This window comes from Diabrotica virgifera, chromosome 3, assembly GCF_917563875.1.
Source record: "Diabrotica virgifera virgifera chromosome 3, PGI_DIABVI_V3a".
NCBI classification, from domain to species: Eukaryota; Metazoa; Arthropoda; class Insecta; order Coleoptera; family Chrysomelidae; genus Diabrotica; species Diabrotica virgifera.
The window spans coordinates 198,540,349-198,558,519 of record NC_065445.1 but is presented as its reverse complement, the minus strand read 5'-3'; the positions used below and the strand labels follow the sequence as shown (position 1 = coordinate 198,558,519).

The 18,171-nt window shown below is 32.2% G+C and overlaps 2 protein-coding genes across 12 annotated transcripts in view; one reads left to right on the top strand and one right to left on the bottom strand.

Annotated features, from left to right (window-relative positions):
* LOC114338004 (F-actin-monooxygenase MICAL3) overlaps window positions 1–18,171 on the top strand; it is a 688,439-nt gene that overhangs the window by 444,792 nt on the left and 225,476 nt on the right. For 6 of the 11 annotated variants that reach the window (XM_050647134.1, XM_050647137.1, XM_050647132.1 and 3 more), the window contains 2 exons: window positions 1,061–1,135; window positions 17,052–17,138. The exons of 3 other annotated variants lie outside the window; for them this stretch is intronic. In XM_050647134.1, coding sequence (XP_050503091.1) covers window positions 1,061–1,135; window positions 17,052–17,138 — 162 coding nt within the window. The remainder of the gene's footprint in view (window positions 1–1,060; window positions 1,136–17,051; window positions 17,139–18,171) is intronic. 2 more of the 11 variants (XM_050647135.1, XM_050647136.1) reach the window with 2 other exon arrangements.
* Window positions 11,960–13,631, bottom strand: LOC126882282 (MAPK/MAK/MRK overlapping kinase-like). Its single transcript, XM_050647143.1, has one exon. The coding sequence runs from the start codon at window positions 13,563–13,565 to the stop codon at window positions 12,027–12,029; it is 1,539 nt and encodes a 512-aa protein (XP_050503100.1). The 5' UTR covers window positions 13,566–13,631; the 3' UTR covers window positions 11,960–12,026.

Sequence of the window (18,171 nt, the reverse complement as noted above, 5' to 3'; positions counted from 1 at the left end):
GGGTCTACATAATTTTGAAAATTAAGAATTTTTTTTCAAAAGTTTAGATTTCAAAATTATTTTGCAAAAACTACTCGATCGATCGTGCTGATTTTTTGTGTATTGTTGTTTTATATTAAAATTATTTTATGGTAAATTTTGGACGTTCTATGTGGCTTTTAAGTACCTTAAAAAAGTTGAAATTGAAAATATGTACATTGATTTTTGACCTTGTTTTAATGGTTTTTGTTAATTTTACAATTAATTCTCATTTGTAGTAAATTTAATTGCAACATTTTTTGTCTTTAAAAAAGTTTTCTAAAATGCATGCCGAGATTGCATCTCCTCATGCTGAGATTTAACAACGAAAAGGAGAAAAAATTTTTATTTTTTTATTTTTTTTTCGCTAATTTTTTCACAAAATATTTAGCTCATCTTTTGAAGTGTTCATATGGTAAACCTGGTGTAAGTTGTTGTAACGCGTCATCAAAAACAATCTTAATGACATGACATTGATAATTAACATTGATAATAAACATTGATATTGAAACTGAAACTTCGCGTAAAATAGTATGCAATACAAGAACAATAATAATAAAAATCTAAGGACTATTCAAAATTTTTTGCAATTATTAAGAGATTATTGTAGAATCGGTAGCATCATATTGTATTGTTCGAAAATTTTGAAGTAGGCGGTTATTTACAGCTGAGAATATGAATCAGTTTAGCATATATTTTTTCAAAAAATATGTTTTCGTAGTGACCCTTTAACAAATTTGTCTAATGGCCCATATCAACTGATTTGAAATGCACTTCCTTGCATAAAGTTTTTAATGTTTTCATGACCTTTTTTTCCGAGATAAATAATGAGATAATAATGAAGAATATATTTTGTTCTGAGTACATAAAAACTAATATATCAAACTTTACCATGCATTTCAAACTTTTGTAGCAGCCTCTATGCATGCAGGTAGTGAAATTTTGCATACAGTTTTAGCATTAGATCAGTAGTTATATTTTTTGCATTTGTTTTTTGTAATTTTGCATGATTCGCTTGATACTGCTTGTTCGGTTGACTCAGTGTAGAAGTTTTGGAGACTTAACAAAAATCCCCGACGACACTAGAAGCAAATCATCATCTATATGGAATACTGGGGTAAGCATTTCTTTATTTAGCATTGCTTTTAAGATGATAATTGTTTCTCTACCTTTTCAAACTGAAAATATGTATACAAAAATCTATACATATTTAATACACTCACCGGCAGAGAAAACGGGCACCCCAAAAAATGGGTAATTTTTAATGTCTTGTATTTCCTAAACCTGATGTCCGATTTAAGTGATTTTTTTAATATGTTATAGCCTTATTCTTTATCAATATCGCTGTAATAATATTGTTGCTAGACAGGTACATTGTCATTGTATACAGGGTGTACGAATCAAACTGTATTTTTTTCTCAAACTTTGGAACACCCTGTGGAATGTTCTAGCTTTTATAAAATACTGAAGTTATAACCAAACTATAGCCTCAGGTTTTCTTAACATTCTGTTTTTTGATTCATTCGCTTATGTTGGATAATAAAAAAGTTAAGCACTTTAACAACTACCCCTGTTTTTCGTTAATACAGGGTGTTTTTAAATAAGTACGGCAAACTTTAAGGGGTAATTCTGCATGATAAAATAATGACAGTTTGCTTTATAAACGTATGCCCGCCAATGCTTCGTTTCCGAGATAGGGGGTGTTGAAATTGTTCTTACAAACTAACGATTTATTTATTTCTCTAAAACGGTTTGTGATATGCAAATGAAATTTGGTAGATTTTAAGAGGTAGTTATTGCGCATTTTTTGGCATACAATTAAGAATTTTATATTCACCATTGGCGTGCATACGGGTATAAATATTTTAGATATATCCCGTATGCACGCCAATGGTGAATACAAAATTCTCAATTGTATGCCAAAAAATGCGCAATAACTAGCTCTTAAAATCTACCAAATTTCATTTGCATATCACAAACCGTTTTAGAGCAATAAATAAATCGTCAGTTTGTAAGAACAATTTCAACACCCCCTATCTCAGAAACGAAGTATTTGCGGGCATAAGTTTATAAAGCAAACTGTCATTATTTTATCATGCAGAATTACCCCTTAAAGCTTGCCGTACTTATTCAAAAACACCCTGTATTGACGAAAAACAGGGGTAGTTGTTAAAGTGCCTAACTTTTTTATTATCCAACATAAGCGAATGAATAAAAAAACAGAATGTTAAGAAAATCTGTGGCTATAGTTGGGTTTTAATTTTAGTATTTTATAAAAGCTAGAACATTCCACAGGGTATTCCAAAGTTTGAGAAAAAAACCACAGTTTGATTCGTACACCCTGTATACAATGACAATGTACCTGTCTAGCACCAATATTATTACAGCGATATTGATAAAGAATAAGGCTATAACATATTAAAAAAATTACTTAAATCGGACATCAGGTTTAGGAAATACAAGACATTAAAAATGACCCATTTTTTGGGGTGCCCGTTTTCTCTGCCGGTGAGTGTATTTCCTGATTTCTCCATGATTGTAAATTTGGAAAAAACTTGCAATTATATCCCGACATTATTTTAAGTATTTGATATAATATTTAGTTTACTCCCAATATACAGCGGTACTTAAAAAAAAAGGTAACACCGTCTCTAGGATAGGTAAAAAACTGAAAAGTAATTGGGGTTTGCTTAGTAAAACATTTTTGTAACGCCATCCGTTTTAAAGACAAGGGCGTTAAAGCAAACAAATTTTTCTACGATTTTGCCAAAACTACTAGCAACATTGTAATGAAATTTGGTTGGTTTTAAGAGGTAGTTATTGTGCATTATTTTATATACAATTAAGTATTTTATATTCATCATTGGCGCGTATAGGGCCTAATTGTCTGATTTTTGTAAAGAAAAAAAATGGTACGCCACTGAGATATTTCAAATTAAAAATCATTTTTGATTTTGTCGTTTAATTTGTGACAAAAAATCTATCCTCCCTTTTTTTCATAAGACGCGCAGTTGTTATGCAAAAAAGAAAACATTAAACCCTTTCAAAGTATTCGAAGAAGTTTAATTCGAATACTTCGAAAGCGTTAAGATATTTTATTTTTTGGATGAAAACATAAAAGTCTTGTAAATTTATGTCAAAAATGCACAATAACTACCTTTTAAACCCCCACCAAATTTTATTACAATGCCAGTAGTTTCACATAAAAAATGTGTAATTTTTTTGTTCTTTAGTGCGCTGTATCTGAAAAACGGATGGCTTTACAAAAATTGTTTACTAAGCAAACCCAATTAGTTTTCAGTTTTTTACCTATTCTAGAGAAGGTGTTGCCTTTTTTTGAAACACCATGTAAATATTACTGCCCGGTTCTTTTAACTGCCGTTTCAGTCATTATCATTATTCCATGCTTGTTTGCACGCTTGAGAGTGGCAGAATTATCTATTTTTATTGTAAGATTCATGTTTATTTCTTTATTCTAACCATGTTTTCACTGTTCCTTATCTAGAAAAACCCATAAAAATTCTGACAACAATGTAATAAACAGGAAGAAAATTAGAGTGATGAGATTGTTAGATAAGTAGTGAGGTATCAGATATGCAGGAGAATAAATGGACTTACAAGGTATCATAAAGATAATAAAGGCAAAAATGACGTTGCACAAGTATTAGCAACCATAATATGTATACTATATAGTGTATAGTAGGCTATAATATGTACTATAATGTCTTTACAGTAATCCTTAAATCTACTAACTATTGGGACCGTGCAAGTTCGGAAAAGCGACACATGGTTTCATAGCTCAGCAACATTTTTCGCACTTTTAATTATATTGGCCAATTATATTAGTCCTGGTTGCTGGACAATTGTCAAGACCATAGCCCAAAAAAATTATAAGAAGAAAAGTAATATTGAGGTTATGTTATTAAAACGTAAACAATTGTATGTAGTAAATAAAATTAATTATTAAAATGCACTACTACAATCAAAATACAATTAATTAAATTTACTTTTATATAATAATTGCATATCATATCAATATTGTGGAGCATCATATAATTTTTCTTCTTCTTTGGCAGTATATATGAAATATACGTCAATTTGACAATTTCAATTGACAATGAATTATTTAAGAAAGCTGCAAGATTTCTCCGCTATTCGCGCACCATCGTTTCTCGTATCCCCTTTAGGTACTTACACACAGCGAATTTTCATAAAGAACGAGGGAAGCCCACTGTACATGTACTATTGCAAATGTCCATGGATGTTGACCAGTCAGTATATATGTGTTTGTTGCATTACAACAAAGCCTTCGATACTTGAAAAGAAAAACTTAAACATGAGAGACATCAGGATCATTAGCGCTATGTATATATTATAATCAGATCGCTGTGGTAAAAGAGAACAACGTCTTTTCAAATGAAATACAGATTGAGAGGGGCGTCAGGTAGGGTTGTGTCCTGTCTCATACTTTGTTCAATTTGTACTCAGAGGAAATAATCCAGGAAACATTAGAAGAACTAACTATGGGAATAAAAGTAAATGGTCGCTAAGCAATATGATTGAAGACACTTGAAGAAGAAGACAAAAGTCTAACAGCACCAAGAAAGCATAACATTACATGAAGAACAAATTAAAAAAGTTGAAAAGTATAAATATCTGGTGTAGCGGTTACGCTTTGATTAAATTAATTGAATTAAACTTAATAATACCCCTCAAGAAATTTTTTGTGATACGCCCGCGATCGATCTAAAAACGACATTTCTCTACACACGCGCGACAACCTCTTTGGAGTGGAACGAAATCGATTTTTCGATTGGGACGGCAGTTGGTCAGTAAAAACTCGATTGAAGAGGCACGCCGTATCTTGAGAATTATTCTCACCATTATTTAAGTGACGGAATTGAAGCAATATTTTGGATGGAAATGAAATCTAACTAAAAGGAAATCAAACATCAGCCAATACCTTGTGCCAAAACTAGTAAATCAAAATTAAATATATCTTGGGACTTCACATAGAAGAATAATTATACCGCTGGCGTGCCTGCTTTTTTATGTGGTTTTTTAACCAAAATTAATCTACGAATAACGAACGGAATATCTACGATGATTAATTGGATTTTATGATGAAGAAATGAGAAATATATAATATATTACTTACTGAAAAAAAGCAGGCACGCCTGAGCGGTATAATTATTCTTCTATGTAGAGAAGTCCCAAGATATATTTAATTATGATTTACTAGTTTTGGCACATGGTATTGGCTGATGTTTGATTTCCTTTTAGTTAGATTTCATTCCCATCCAAAATCTTGCTTCAATTGCGTCACTTAAATAATGGTGGTCACTAAGATACGGCGTGCCTCTTTAATCGAGTTTTTACTGACCAACTGCCGTCCCAATCGAAAAATCGATTTCGTTCCACTCCAAAGAGGTTGTCGCGCGTGTGTAGAGAAATGTCGTTTTTAGATCGATCGCGGGCGTATCACAAGAAATTTCTTGATGGGTATTATTAAGTTTAATTAAATTAATTTAATCAAAGCGTAACCGCTACACTGGGTACAATAATTAATGAAAATAATGAGCAAACCACACCGAAGAGATTAAAGCAAGAATAGGACATTCAAGAAATGATTTCAACAAACTGAAGACAGTGTTCTGTAGCAGAGACAATACAATTTATTGAAGATAAGACTTCTTCTGAGATGCTACGTGTTCTCCGTGTTATGTTATGGATTGGAAGCTTAGACATTAAAGAAAGACAGATTAGAAGCCTTCGAGTTACGGACCTACAGAAGGATATTAAGAACAAGTTGGGTGGATAGAGTCACGAATTTCGAGGAGTTGAGAAGAATGAGAAAGATAAAGAGGTTTTGAACACAATTAAAGTTAGAAAACTGCAATCTCTGGGACATGTCATGAGGGGCGAGCGTTATAACTTGTTATTGCTATTAATAATACGAGGAAATATATAGGGTAGAAGGAGTCGTGGAAGACACATCTCCTAGTTAAAAAATTTGAGAGCTTGGTTTAATTGCAATTCTGATGATCTTTTTAAGCGGTATCGTAATAGAGAAGTTTCCCTAAATATCATAAAAACTATTGATAGTCTAAGAGCTAGTGAACCCTCCGACTAACGGTCGTCCTGTAAGGCTAAAAATTTTTCCAGTGATAATTCATAGCACACCAAGGCTAAAAACCATGACCTGGCAGGCCTCAGCGGTGCACGTGTATCTACCAGGTGAATCGAAAAGTGCAAATTTAGGGGGTAAAATAAACTTTCTCCTGTAAGGTTTAAATTTAAGTATGTGTTTGAGTAAGTCATTTAGAAGAAATGTGTACAATGACAGGCGATTCTGAAGAGCATAAGACCTTGCCAGGCGAGGGGAAAGATTATGGGTTTTTCGTAAAATTATTCTTTTTGCATCGAACAAATTTTTTTTAGGTTTTTTGAATAATTTCAAACAGAAAACGTCTTTTGTGATTTTTGCGATGATTGTGATTTTTGCGAATGAGCGATTGAAAATTTTGAAAATTGAGAAATCGGCCATTTTTAACCCTAAATTGGACATTTATCTAAAAATTTCAATGTTACCAAGGTACGTAGATATTCTTTAAACATTGATTGATGAAATCCCGAAGAGTTTTTGCAATAAAATATCGCAAACCCCTTTGTTTTTTTAATTGCTAATCAAACGTGTGCGACACTGTAGTATAAGTGAGGACGTTTGAGTTTGCATAAATTCATTATCTCGAGAATGGGCAAATTTCAAGAGAAATCCTCAGACAGGTCGATTTTTATTTTTGAATTAGGACTTCTTGGCATATATATAATACTAATGACGTCATCCATCTGGGCATGATGACGTAATCGATGATTTTTGTAAATAAGAGTAGGGGTTGTGTGATAGCTCATTTGAAAGGTTATTTAATTCTCTATTCATTAATATAAACATTAACATAATTATTTATACAGGGTGTACAAAGAAATTTTTCTTCTATTTGTCAAATTTAATCGAAGTTAATTTAATAAAAAAAAATTTTGTACACCCTGTATAAATAATTATGTTAGTGTTTATATTAGTGAATAGAAAATTCAATAACCTTTCAAATGAGCTAGCACACAACCCCCACTCTCATTTAAAAAATCATCGATTATGTCATCACGCTCAGAAGGATGACGTCACTATTATTATATATATGCCAAAAAGTCCTAATTTAAAAATAAAAATCGACCTGTCTGAGGATTTCTCTTGAAATTTGCTCATTCTCGAGATAATGAATTTATGCAAACTCAAACGTCCTCACTTATACTACAGTGTCGCACCTGCTTGATAAGCAATTAAAAAAACAAAGGGGTTTTCGATATTTTATTGCAAAAAACTCTTCGGGATTTCATCAATCAATGTTTAAAGAATATCTACGTATCTTGGCAACATTGAAATTTTTAGATAAATGTCCGATTTAGGGTTAAAAATGGCCGATTTCGCAACTTTCAAAATTTTCAATCGCTTATATAAAAAAAACTATTAACTTCAGAGAAAAATCACTAAAGACGTTTTCTGTTTGGAATTATTCAAAAAACCTAAAAAAAAAATTTGTTCGATGCAAAAAGAATAATTTTAGGAAAAACCCCTAATGTTTCCCCTCGCCTGGCAAGGTCTTATGCTCTTCAGAATCGCCTGTCATTGTACACATTTCTTCTGAATGATTTACTCAAACACATACTTAAATTTAAACCTTACAGGAGAAAGTTTATTTTACCCCCTAAATTTGCACTTTTCGATTCACCTGGTAGATACACGTGCACCACTGAGACCTGCCAGGTCATGGTTTTTAGCCTTGATGTGCTATGAATTATCACTACAAAAATTTTTAGCCTTACAGGACGACCGTTAGTAGGAGGGTTCACTAGCTCTTAGACTATGAACACATCTACCAAAACAACAAAGTGGAAGTCAAAATAGATGGGCAACTTACAGAACCTATCGACACGTAGGCAGCAAAATAAGATTCATTGAGTCCAATGCTCTTCAATTTAATCATGGATGAAATCATTAAAAGTATCAAAAAAGTAAGAGGATACAGAATGGGTAACAAAGAAGAAAAACTACTCTGTTACGCAGACGAGACAATATTGATAACCCAAGATGGAGATAATCTGCAAAGACTAGTCCACATATTTACCATGAGAGGAAAAGAATTAAATATGAAAATCTCAACTTAGAAAACTAAAACAATAGTAATCAGCAAAGAACCGATCAGATGTAAAATAGAAATTGATGGTAACAGTAATGAATAAGTAATGACACTAAAATACCTTAGAATATTACCCTGTCCAGCTATGGAGACCTGAAGAGACTCTCACAAAGAAGTGATCAAGTAGTACAAAAAGCAAATAGACTCGCAGGATGCCTTAATATAAATATGATAATACTAAATGGCGAATCCGACATATTAACACTGAGATGAAGTTAAGAATTTATAAAGCCAGTGTAAAACCAATAGTGGAGCTCTTTTTTTTAATACTATTTTAAACTTTTTAAAATATGAAAACACACATATAAATTATTGGTATATGCTAGGCAGATAATGGTACATTAAATTTCTTAGAATGGTTGTTTATTTACAAAAACATATGTGATCATCGTAAAAATTATTTTGCAAGTTCCAGGAGAAAACAGGAAACGGGAAGATATAGAGATATGTTCAGAAATAATATTTTTTTGTCCAGTAGTAGGTATATGCAAATAAGAAAGATTAAGATGATGGAGATAGATACAGATAAAGGCAGTTTTTGTTTTTATTTGATTCAGAGTTGGACCACCATCTCCATGTAGCTATTTCAGCATCTATGTATCCTCAGTGAAGCTACGCAGTCACAACTCTGAAACAAATATCAACAACCCTGCCTATTTAAGGGAAACCATCGCGATGCAATGATTCCACCTTTTGAGACGCAAAACAGCGACATCTCTCGTAATACGAGCAAGACTAAAAGCCGTAGATACAAAGTTTACTACTTTTATACAATTAGAATAATTGAAATAAAATTTTAAATCCAAGACTTTTCGTTAAGAAACTGCTTTTTGGCTGCATCCTGTATCTCCGACTTTTACAATATATAAGCACAAGAGACGACGAATATAGAAGAAAGTAAGAAAGCAAATAAAGGACACGTTGGCCACGTATTAAACTTCTTTTCGTCTAGGAAAAGGACCGAAAGACAGTTTCAGGTACTCAAATCTGAGTAAAGATGAAAAAGATAAAGGGGGTTTTTGTTTTTATTTGATTCAGAGTTGGACCACCATCTCAATATAGCTATTTCAGCATCTATCACCCTCTATTCAGCATCTATCATTTTCACCCTTTTCAGAAAAGAGGGTAAATACGTGGCCAAAGTGTCCTTTATTTGCTTTTTTCTATATTCGTCGTCTCTTGTGCTTATACAAGGTGTCCAGAAATTCTACCGACAAACAAAGACAGGAGATTCCTCAGATAATTTTAAGACAACTTAACCAAATTCACAGTGGCGTAACAAACTCCGTCGGCCCCCCCGGAGAATAGGAAATGGGGCCCCCTTTAAAAATTACTAAATGCGACTTGTGTACGTACGAACAAAATCGTATATGTGTTAGTGTATTTATGCACTGTTTATAAAAACTTATATTTTTGATCTTTATTGGTGTAGAATAAAATAGAATAAAAATTGAGAGCGTAGGCGCAAAATTTCGTGCCAATGCTTTTTAAATTCATTTTTTACGAATCCTGAGAAAACTAGTAATTTTGAATAATATTAACGCAGAATGAAAGATTACATATGAACCCTGAAAACTTCTATAATGTTTAATTTAATAAGTTACAGGGGTGAAAAAAAAGAGAATGTTTAGTATGATTTTTAATTTCAAATATCCCATTCAAAAGAAACTTTTTGATTATTCTAAGTAACTTTCAGCCCTCGGTAATAATGTAATCTTTCTTTCTGCGTTTAAACTTTTCAAAAATTTTATTAGTTTTCTCAGGATTAAAAAAAATGAATGCATTTAAAAAGCATTAGTCCGAAATTTTGCGCCTACACTCTTTAAATTATTACATTATTACATAGTATTATTCTATGAGATGAACAACTTGCTTTGTGCACTACTATCAGCGAATGTATCTACAAATTATTTTTAATATCTATCTGATGGGCAACTTCGTTTTCAATACTTATAAGCGCTAGATAAAATAACCGTGCTTCTGACATTGTACTACGAAGATATGGTTTTATTAATTTAAGTTTAGAAGTATATCTCTCTGAACTAGCGGTCATAACAAGTAAAGTTGAAAACAAGGTGTACGCGTGACACACTTCTGGTACGCAAGATGCAAGCACTAGTGCAATGAAAGTCTACAAGAATAATTTTGGCTGCATCATAAATTGATACCCCTGATATATTGGGCCCCCCGCAAGCTTCATGCTGCGGGGGCCTCTGTTACGCCCCTGCAAATTCACCTAGTTCGAAAATGCTTCCTAAGGGAGCTAGAGCTCTTTGAAGATGGCGTCTTGTAATTAGTTTTTCTTAAATACCTCCAGAACGCTTCTAGTTACAAAAACTAAAATTGGTACACGTATTTATCTTCCAGAGATAAATCGATTCCATCCATTGTGAATTTCTAGTACGTCATAGGCGTCCAGTTTGGGTGGGACATCGGTTATTTATCGTATAACTTTTTTGTCTTTAACTTTTAATCATTTTTGATACTGGATTATTAAATTGTGAGGTATCCTAGTACTAAAAGGTACTCTTGCTTTAAGTCGGTAGGACACACCGTTTTCTAGAAAAATCGATTTGAAAATTTTTCATTTCCTGAATTTTACCAACTTAAAGCAAGAGTAACTTTTAGTGCTAAAATACCTCATAATTTAATAATCTAGTGTAAAAATTCTTAAAAATTAAAAACAAAAAAGTTGTGCGGTAAAATAACCGTTGACCTACCCAAAACGGACGCATATGACCGGTAGTAGAAATTCGCAATTAATGAAATCGGTTCATCTCTGGAATATAAATAAATGTACCAGTTTTCGTTTTTCTAAATAGTATTTTTTTTTAATTTGTTTTGATATTGAAAACACGAAAAATTTTCAAATCGATTTTTCTAGAAAACGGTGTATCCTATCGACTTAAAGTAAGAGTACCTTTTAGTACTATGATACCTTACATTTTAAAAATCCAGACTCAAAAATGTTTAAAAATTAAAAACAAAAAAATTATGCGATAATATAATTCTTGCCCTACCCAAAACGGACGCCTATGACCGGTACTAGAAATTTGCAATGGATGGAATCGATTTATCTCTGGAAGATAAATATGTGTATCAATTTTCGTTTTTTATAAATAGAAACGTTCTGAAGATATTTAAGAAAAACTAATTACCAGACGCCATCTTCAAATAGCTCTAGCTCTTTTAGAAAGCATTTTCGGACTAGATGAATTGAGTTAAATTGTCTTAAAATTATCTGACGAATCTCCTGTCTTCGTTTGTCGATAGAGTTTCTGGACACCCTGTATATTGTAAAAGCCGGAGATACAGGATGCAGCCAGAAAGCAGTTTCTTAACGAAAAGTCTTGGAGTTAAAATATTGTTTATTGTTTTTATTTCAATTATTCTAATTGTATAAAAGTAGTAAACTTTGTATCTACGGCGTTTCGTCTTCCTCGTTACGAGAGATGTCGCTGTTTTGCGTCTCAAAAGGTGGAATCATTGCATCGCGATGGTTTCCCTTAAATAGGCAGGGTTGTTGATATTTGTTTCAGAGTTGTGACTGCATAGCTTCACTGAGGACGCATAGATGCTGAAATAGCTATATGGAGATGGTGGTCCAACTCTGAATCAAATAAAAACAAAAACTGATTTAATTTTTTTCATCATTCTTAACGAAAAATCTTGGAAGAAAGATTAAATTATTAGAGTGTTGAAACTATTTATTGTTTAATATCATTTAAACATTTCTTACTACCTAACCTCATGTCAAGTGTTCTTTCTTAAACGATATTGAAATTTACTTTCTTTAGTGTCTTGCTTAGTCGTTTTTACTTCAGAATTTCTTGGGATGTAAAATGACCTCGATTCGAAATATGGTTGATAAGGATTCTTGAAAAGATATTTGTTCGTGTTTTCCAGGTTACTTGATGCTTTTAGTAAATGTTGACCCCTTTTCGGTGGTTCTTTGGGATGAATTATTTTATGTTCAGCTGAATTTCTTACTTTATAGTCCACCAGTGGCAGCGAAGTGACTTTGAGTTCTTTACTACCGTTGTTACTACGGCGAGATATTTTATGATAGTATGGGACGTCATTGATGCTGTTTCTACTGCTGAGGTAACTACTTTTGTCACTATCTGAACCCTTACTACTATTTTTAGACCTTCTGCCTCTGGAGAAGGTATTTGTAGCTTTTGAAGCATCTTCAACACACACTTTTCTGGAAACTTTAGGTTTGACAATTTGATTAGAACTGTTGTTTCTAATTTCGTCGCTAAAATGTTCTCGTTTAAGAATTTTTTTCTTAATCAAACCGTCAACACCTGCATTCACTTTGTCGTCTCCAGTGCTTTTGCTTACGCTTTCATCCCACACCAGCTTTTCTTTAATATCGTCGAAGTAGCAATGTCTCAGCAACCGTTTGACATTTATTCTCTTATCCCAATCGTACTCTACCATTAGATTTAAGATATTTCGTCCATTTCTAGATATATAAGGCAGTAGATTGTAGAAACCTGTTCCTTTAATTTTTGGAAAACATATAAAATTTCTCGATCTTGACTTCAGTCTCGCAATTAACTGGAGGCTTGGTGATCCTAGTATATGATGTATTTTACACAATTGATCAATTTCGTTACTGCCTGGAAAAAGAGGCCGCAATGTCAGCATTTCGTAGAAGACACAACCAGTGGCCCACACATCCATCTTGGGACCGTAATTACCAACAGTGAGGAGACATTCTGGTGATCTATACCATCTGGTGGATATATACTCTGTATATGGAGGAGAGCTGAAAATTCCTCTGACAGATCCCAAATCACCTACCTTAACTATTTCTTCTGAACTAGTTTGAGACAGTGGAGCATAAAGGATTGATGGAAACTTAATAAGAATATTTTCAGGTTTTATGTCTCTATGAAATAATCCGTGTTTGTGGAGGTGTTCCAATCCTTTCAGTATTTGAAACAAATAGAACTTAACTCTATGTTCTGACAAACCCCTACGCTTTGTTTTGAGGTAATCATGCATACTCATATCCATAAGTTCAAAGATAAAGGTCAGTTTCCCTGTGTATATGTCATAGTGGTACTCCAACATGTTGACAACATTAGGATGATTCGGTATCTTCTGCGCAGCAACTATCTCCGCGCATGCCTGTATACTTGCCTCAGATCGATATGTGTTTTTAAGCCTCTTTGCTGCGTAACATACTTTTGTTTCTCTATTTTCACATTTTAGAACGTCCGAAAATGATCCCTCGCCTATTTTTTCTAGCACTTTATATTTGGACTGGAAATGGTTCATGGCCCAAAACACAAATATTAAATTTAACCACTTGACATATTATATTACTTTTGGTGCGTCAATGTCAAACAAATGTGTGTTCGTTTACAACTTTCTTCTTTTTTGCATTTTATGGCAGTAAGAAGTTATATTTCTTTAGTTACTGATGAGGAACCTAAGGAAAAAATTCTTCTTCTTCTTCTAAATTCTTGGTGTTCATCCGATATTATGTGCGCCATTATTTTCTCCATCAGTATTTTTGTTGTGAGTTTCAGTATAGTGCTCAGTAAATTTATCCCTCTATAGTTACTGTGGTCTATACAAGATAGATTTTTAACCTCATTTATTGTGAGTGAAACACGTTTTATGCTAAATCAAAAGGCCTTAACAGCGGGAAATGGATTATTTGAAGATCTTCTGTTCTACATCCAGGAGTAAATGTTAAGAAACACTCATTTTTTCACTTCTATGTAGACCATGAATATCACATTGTCCTCAAACTATGGCTACTTTACTCTTCTAACCCTTATAATACTAAATAAAAAACAACTAAATCAAAAGTCCAACATTGCTATTCTGTTAGCACATGCTAATAGCATAGAAAAATACAATTATTTAAATACAGAGAGAGTCTGTAAAGTGGAATAAATTCAATATCTCAAATACTAATTGTTTTTTTGGAAAATGCTCAGACCCGTCGATTAGTATTTCAAATTGTCCTTTTTGACATTCAATAATAATGTATACAGGGTGTCCCAATTTAGAGATATGACGTCATCGTCGATTTTCTTAAATGGCAACACTGTCATTTTGATAGCTAATTTGATAGGGTTTGTAAAGTTATACATAACTGCAAAATATCAAATTTTTATTCTCTACCATTTACAAGATAATAGAAAATAACAAAGTTATATCTCTAATTTGGAATATATTCAATAATTAAAATACTAACTGTTTTTTTGAAAAATGCTCAGACCCGTCGATTAGTATATCAAATTGTCCTTTTTGACATATAATAATAATGTATACAGGGTGTCCCAATTTAGAGATATGACGTCATCGTTGATTTTCTTAAATGGCAACACTGTCATTTTGATAGCTATTTTGATAGGGTGTGTAAAGTTATACACAACTGCAAAATTTCAAATTTGTATTCTCTACCATTTAGATGATAATAAAAAATAACAAAGTTATGAAAAAGAAGTAATCAACTAATAATTGAATTTAATTATTTCAATAAATTAAGCAAAAACTCATAATGTTGCCCTCAATTATTGTCAAATTGTCAATGGGCAACGTTATGAGCATTTGCTTAATTGAAATAAATAAATTCAATTATTATTTGATTACTTCTTGTTCTTCATAACTTTGTTATTTTTTATTATCTTGTAAATGGTAGGGAATAAAATTTTGAAATTTTTCAGATGTGTATAACTTTACACACGCTATCAAAATAGCTATCAACATTTAAGAAAATCAACGATGACGTCATATCTCTAAATTGGGACACCCTGTATACATTATTATTATATGTCAAAAATGACAATTTGATATACTAATCGACGGGTCTGAGCATTTTTCAAAAAAACAGTTAGTATTTTAATTATTGAATATATTCCAAATTACAGATATAACTTTGTTATTTTCTATTATCTTGTAAATGGTAGAGAATAAAAATTTGATATTTTGCAGTTATGTATAACTTTACAAACCCTATCAAATTAGCTATCAAAATGACAGTGTTGCCATTTAAGAAAATCGACGATGACGTCATATCTCTAAATTGGGACACCCTGTATACATTTTTATTGAATGTCAAAAAGGACAATTTGAAATACTAATCGACGGGTCTGAGCATTTTCCAAAAAAACAATTAGTATTTGAGATATTGAATTTATTCCACTTTACAGACTCTCTCTGTATAGTTTATAATATGTATATGTGTCGATAACTTCAATGATTAATTACATTAAAAGTTACACAGTATTTTTATGACATTTTATCAAATAATTGATCATAGAGTTTGAAAAGGTAGTTAGAAATATATATACAGTGTGTCCGATGAAGTCGGCATCATATGGGAAACTTTTTTACTATTAATTTTGCGAAAAACAGTTATTCTTCATAAAAAGCGCTGCATGGTCTAGAAATTTTACAATCTTATACGAGGTATGTCAAAAAATATGAATTTCGCTCAAGAGTAAAGTGGATATATAATTAGAAGGATGTAATTGCATATTGAAACATAGTTTTTAGTTCTAAACGACTTTTCATAATAACAATTTTCAATATTGTGAAAAATAAAGGTACTTTACTCTTCAGCGGAATTCATATTTTTTGACATAGGTACCTCATGTATGTATAATTGATAAAATTTGTTACATATATTGTGAATTATGATGGTTGCATCTTAGATTTTAGACCATGCAGTGCGTTTTATGAAGAATAATAACCTTTTTTCGTAAAATTAATAATAGAAAAGTTTCCCAATATGATGCCGACTTAATTGGACACACAATCAGTTATTGATTGCCACATTAAAAACTGTTTTAAATCCAGCTATAAATACAATTTGATTGATTTAACTGCCTCTTGTGTTCTACCCTTTTATTTTTAACAAGCAGTATCGCATAATTTATTACTTTTACTAACGTAGGCATTTGTTTGGAATAAATCGTGAAGGATCTCCTGAATTTTCTGGAAATTTTTCTGATGCCAAAATGATCACGGTCAAATTCGAGGCATGATAAGCTACACTATACAGATTTGTGTACAGACAGTTTTGTTAATTAAGCTGTCTGAGCTATACGACATGAATGGCACATTTCCCGTAACGCATATGATTTCATTATACGAGTAGCATGAACTTTGAAATTAGTTTAATGCACAATTCGCTAAATTCCTGAAAATGCAATAAATAGACAATATCGACAATATGTGCTCAATTTGTGGAGTACATCAATAAAAGTAGTTATTTAGTCGCTTGAAATTAGTTTGAAAACAACTTGAAGTAAATTACAGATGTCTTGAAAATCAGTTTGAGCAGAGTGCCAATAATAATATGAGTGTCAGGTGGAATTTCCTATCTCGACACTTCGATAATGCATTAAATCTGCTATCATAGAAAAATACCGACGATATACATGTTTTTGCTATTAAAGCAAAAACTGGGAATCTTCTGTAATGAAAGAGAGAAAAGAGAATGATCATTTTTCTCTTCTGGTTCTCTCTCCTATGGCGGATGCTGGCCTCCCCAACTTCAGGAAAATGTTAACTGAAATTGAACATGATTTAAAATTTGATGTACGGGGTGATTTAATTTTCACAGGATATAACAACTGAATTTTTGACACGTTACAAGTTTTAGAAGTTTTTCCTTAACACCACTATATTAGACTAGTAAGCTTAGCTGTTGCGACGAGTATAACGCTTTTAGTATAAAAAAATAATTTTTTTCCAAAAGTTTTTTTTATTTTTTGCATGTAATATTTTTTGCTTGTTTTGTAGCGATCTAAGTCTTTATCGGATGTCTTGCTTTCATCTAACAAAAAAAATATCGAGAATGTCTTCTCGGAAGTATCTGTAAGGGCACTGGTAAGCATTTATGATTTCTATTCGACAATTTCGTTTTTTTTTTATTTAAATAACTGAGTTATCATAATGTCACTAAATATCTCAGTGGTGAAGTATTGACAATAAAACGAGTGAGCAGAAGGACATTTTAAATACAGAACGAAGGCAAATGATTAATAGACAGGCTGAAAGGTTTTAGTTTAGCTCCAAGATTATACTGTTTGAAATGGCACTATTTTTAGCAATAGTAATTTGTTTTATCTGGTTTATTGCTGATATACTGTATGGAGCGGAACCGTGGAGTCTAAGTGAGGCTATGCTTAAACGCTTGGAAGCCTTTGAGATGTGGGTGTGGGTATACTGACGACTACTAAGAATAAGCTAAGGGTCTACAGGGTTAGAAATGAGGAGGTCCTTAGACGGCTGAAACAAACAACACACAGGGGAGGTCAATATAATAAAGAGACACAAGCTGGAATACTTCGGTCACATTATTAGCCCGATCAAAGAACAATCTGACCCAAAAAAATAAAGGAAGGATGAAAATTTTGGAATAGGTAGTTGAAATTGTCTATTATTATATAAGAAAAAGTTTACAATTCTACACCCCCTCCATTTTACAAAAATGGAGGGGAATACCCCTTCTTGGGGGTGAAAAAAAATACATTCAAAACAAGTCCGTAATTAGATAAAATGACTAATTCTAAGCAACTTTTGTTCTATAGAGTTTTTTCACTAAGTCAATACTTTCTGAGTTATTTGCGAGTGAATATATTCATTTTTAACAACAAAAAACAAGTTTTTAGACGGTTTTTCGCAAATAACTCAAAAAGTAAGTATTTTAGCGAAAAAGATATTATTAGTAAATATATAGCTTATAAATAGTGAAAAGAATGGTGTACGCATGAAGTCTGTATACCCAGTAGAAGCGGAGTTGTAACTAATGAAAAGTAGGTCCTTATTCGTCCATTTCCAAAACGAATTTTTCAAAGTGAAATAACCAAAAACGGAGCACTTTCCGGAAAATACCCATTAAAACTCTTTTAAAGTGTTT

What these genes read in the sequence shown, in the direction of transcription:
- LOC126882282 (XM_050647143.1), bottom strand. Translation starts at nt 13,565, where the DNA reads ATGAACCATTTCCAGTCCAAATATAAAGTGCTAGAAAAAATAGGCGAG.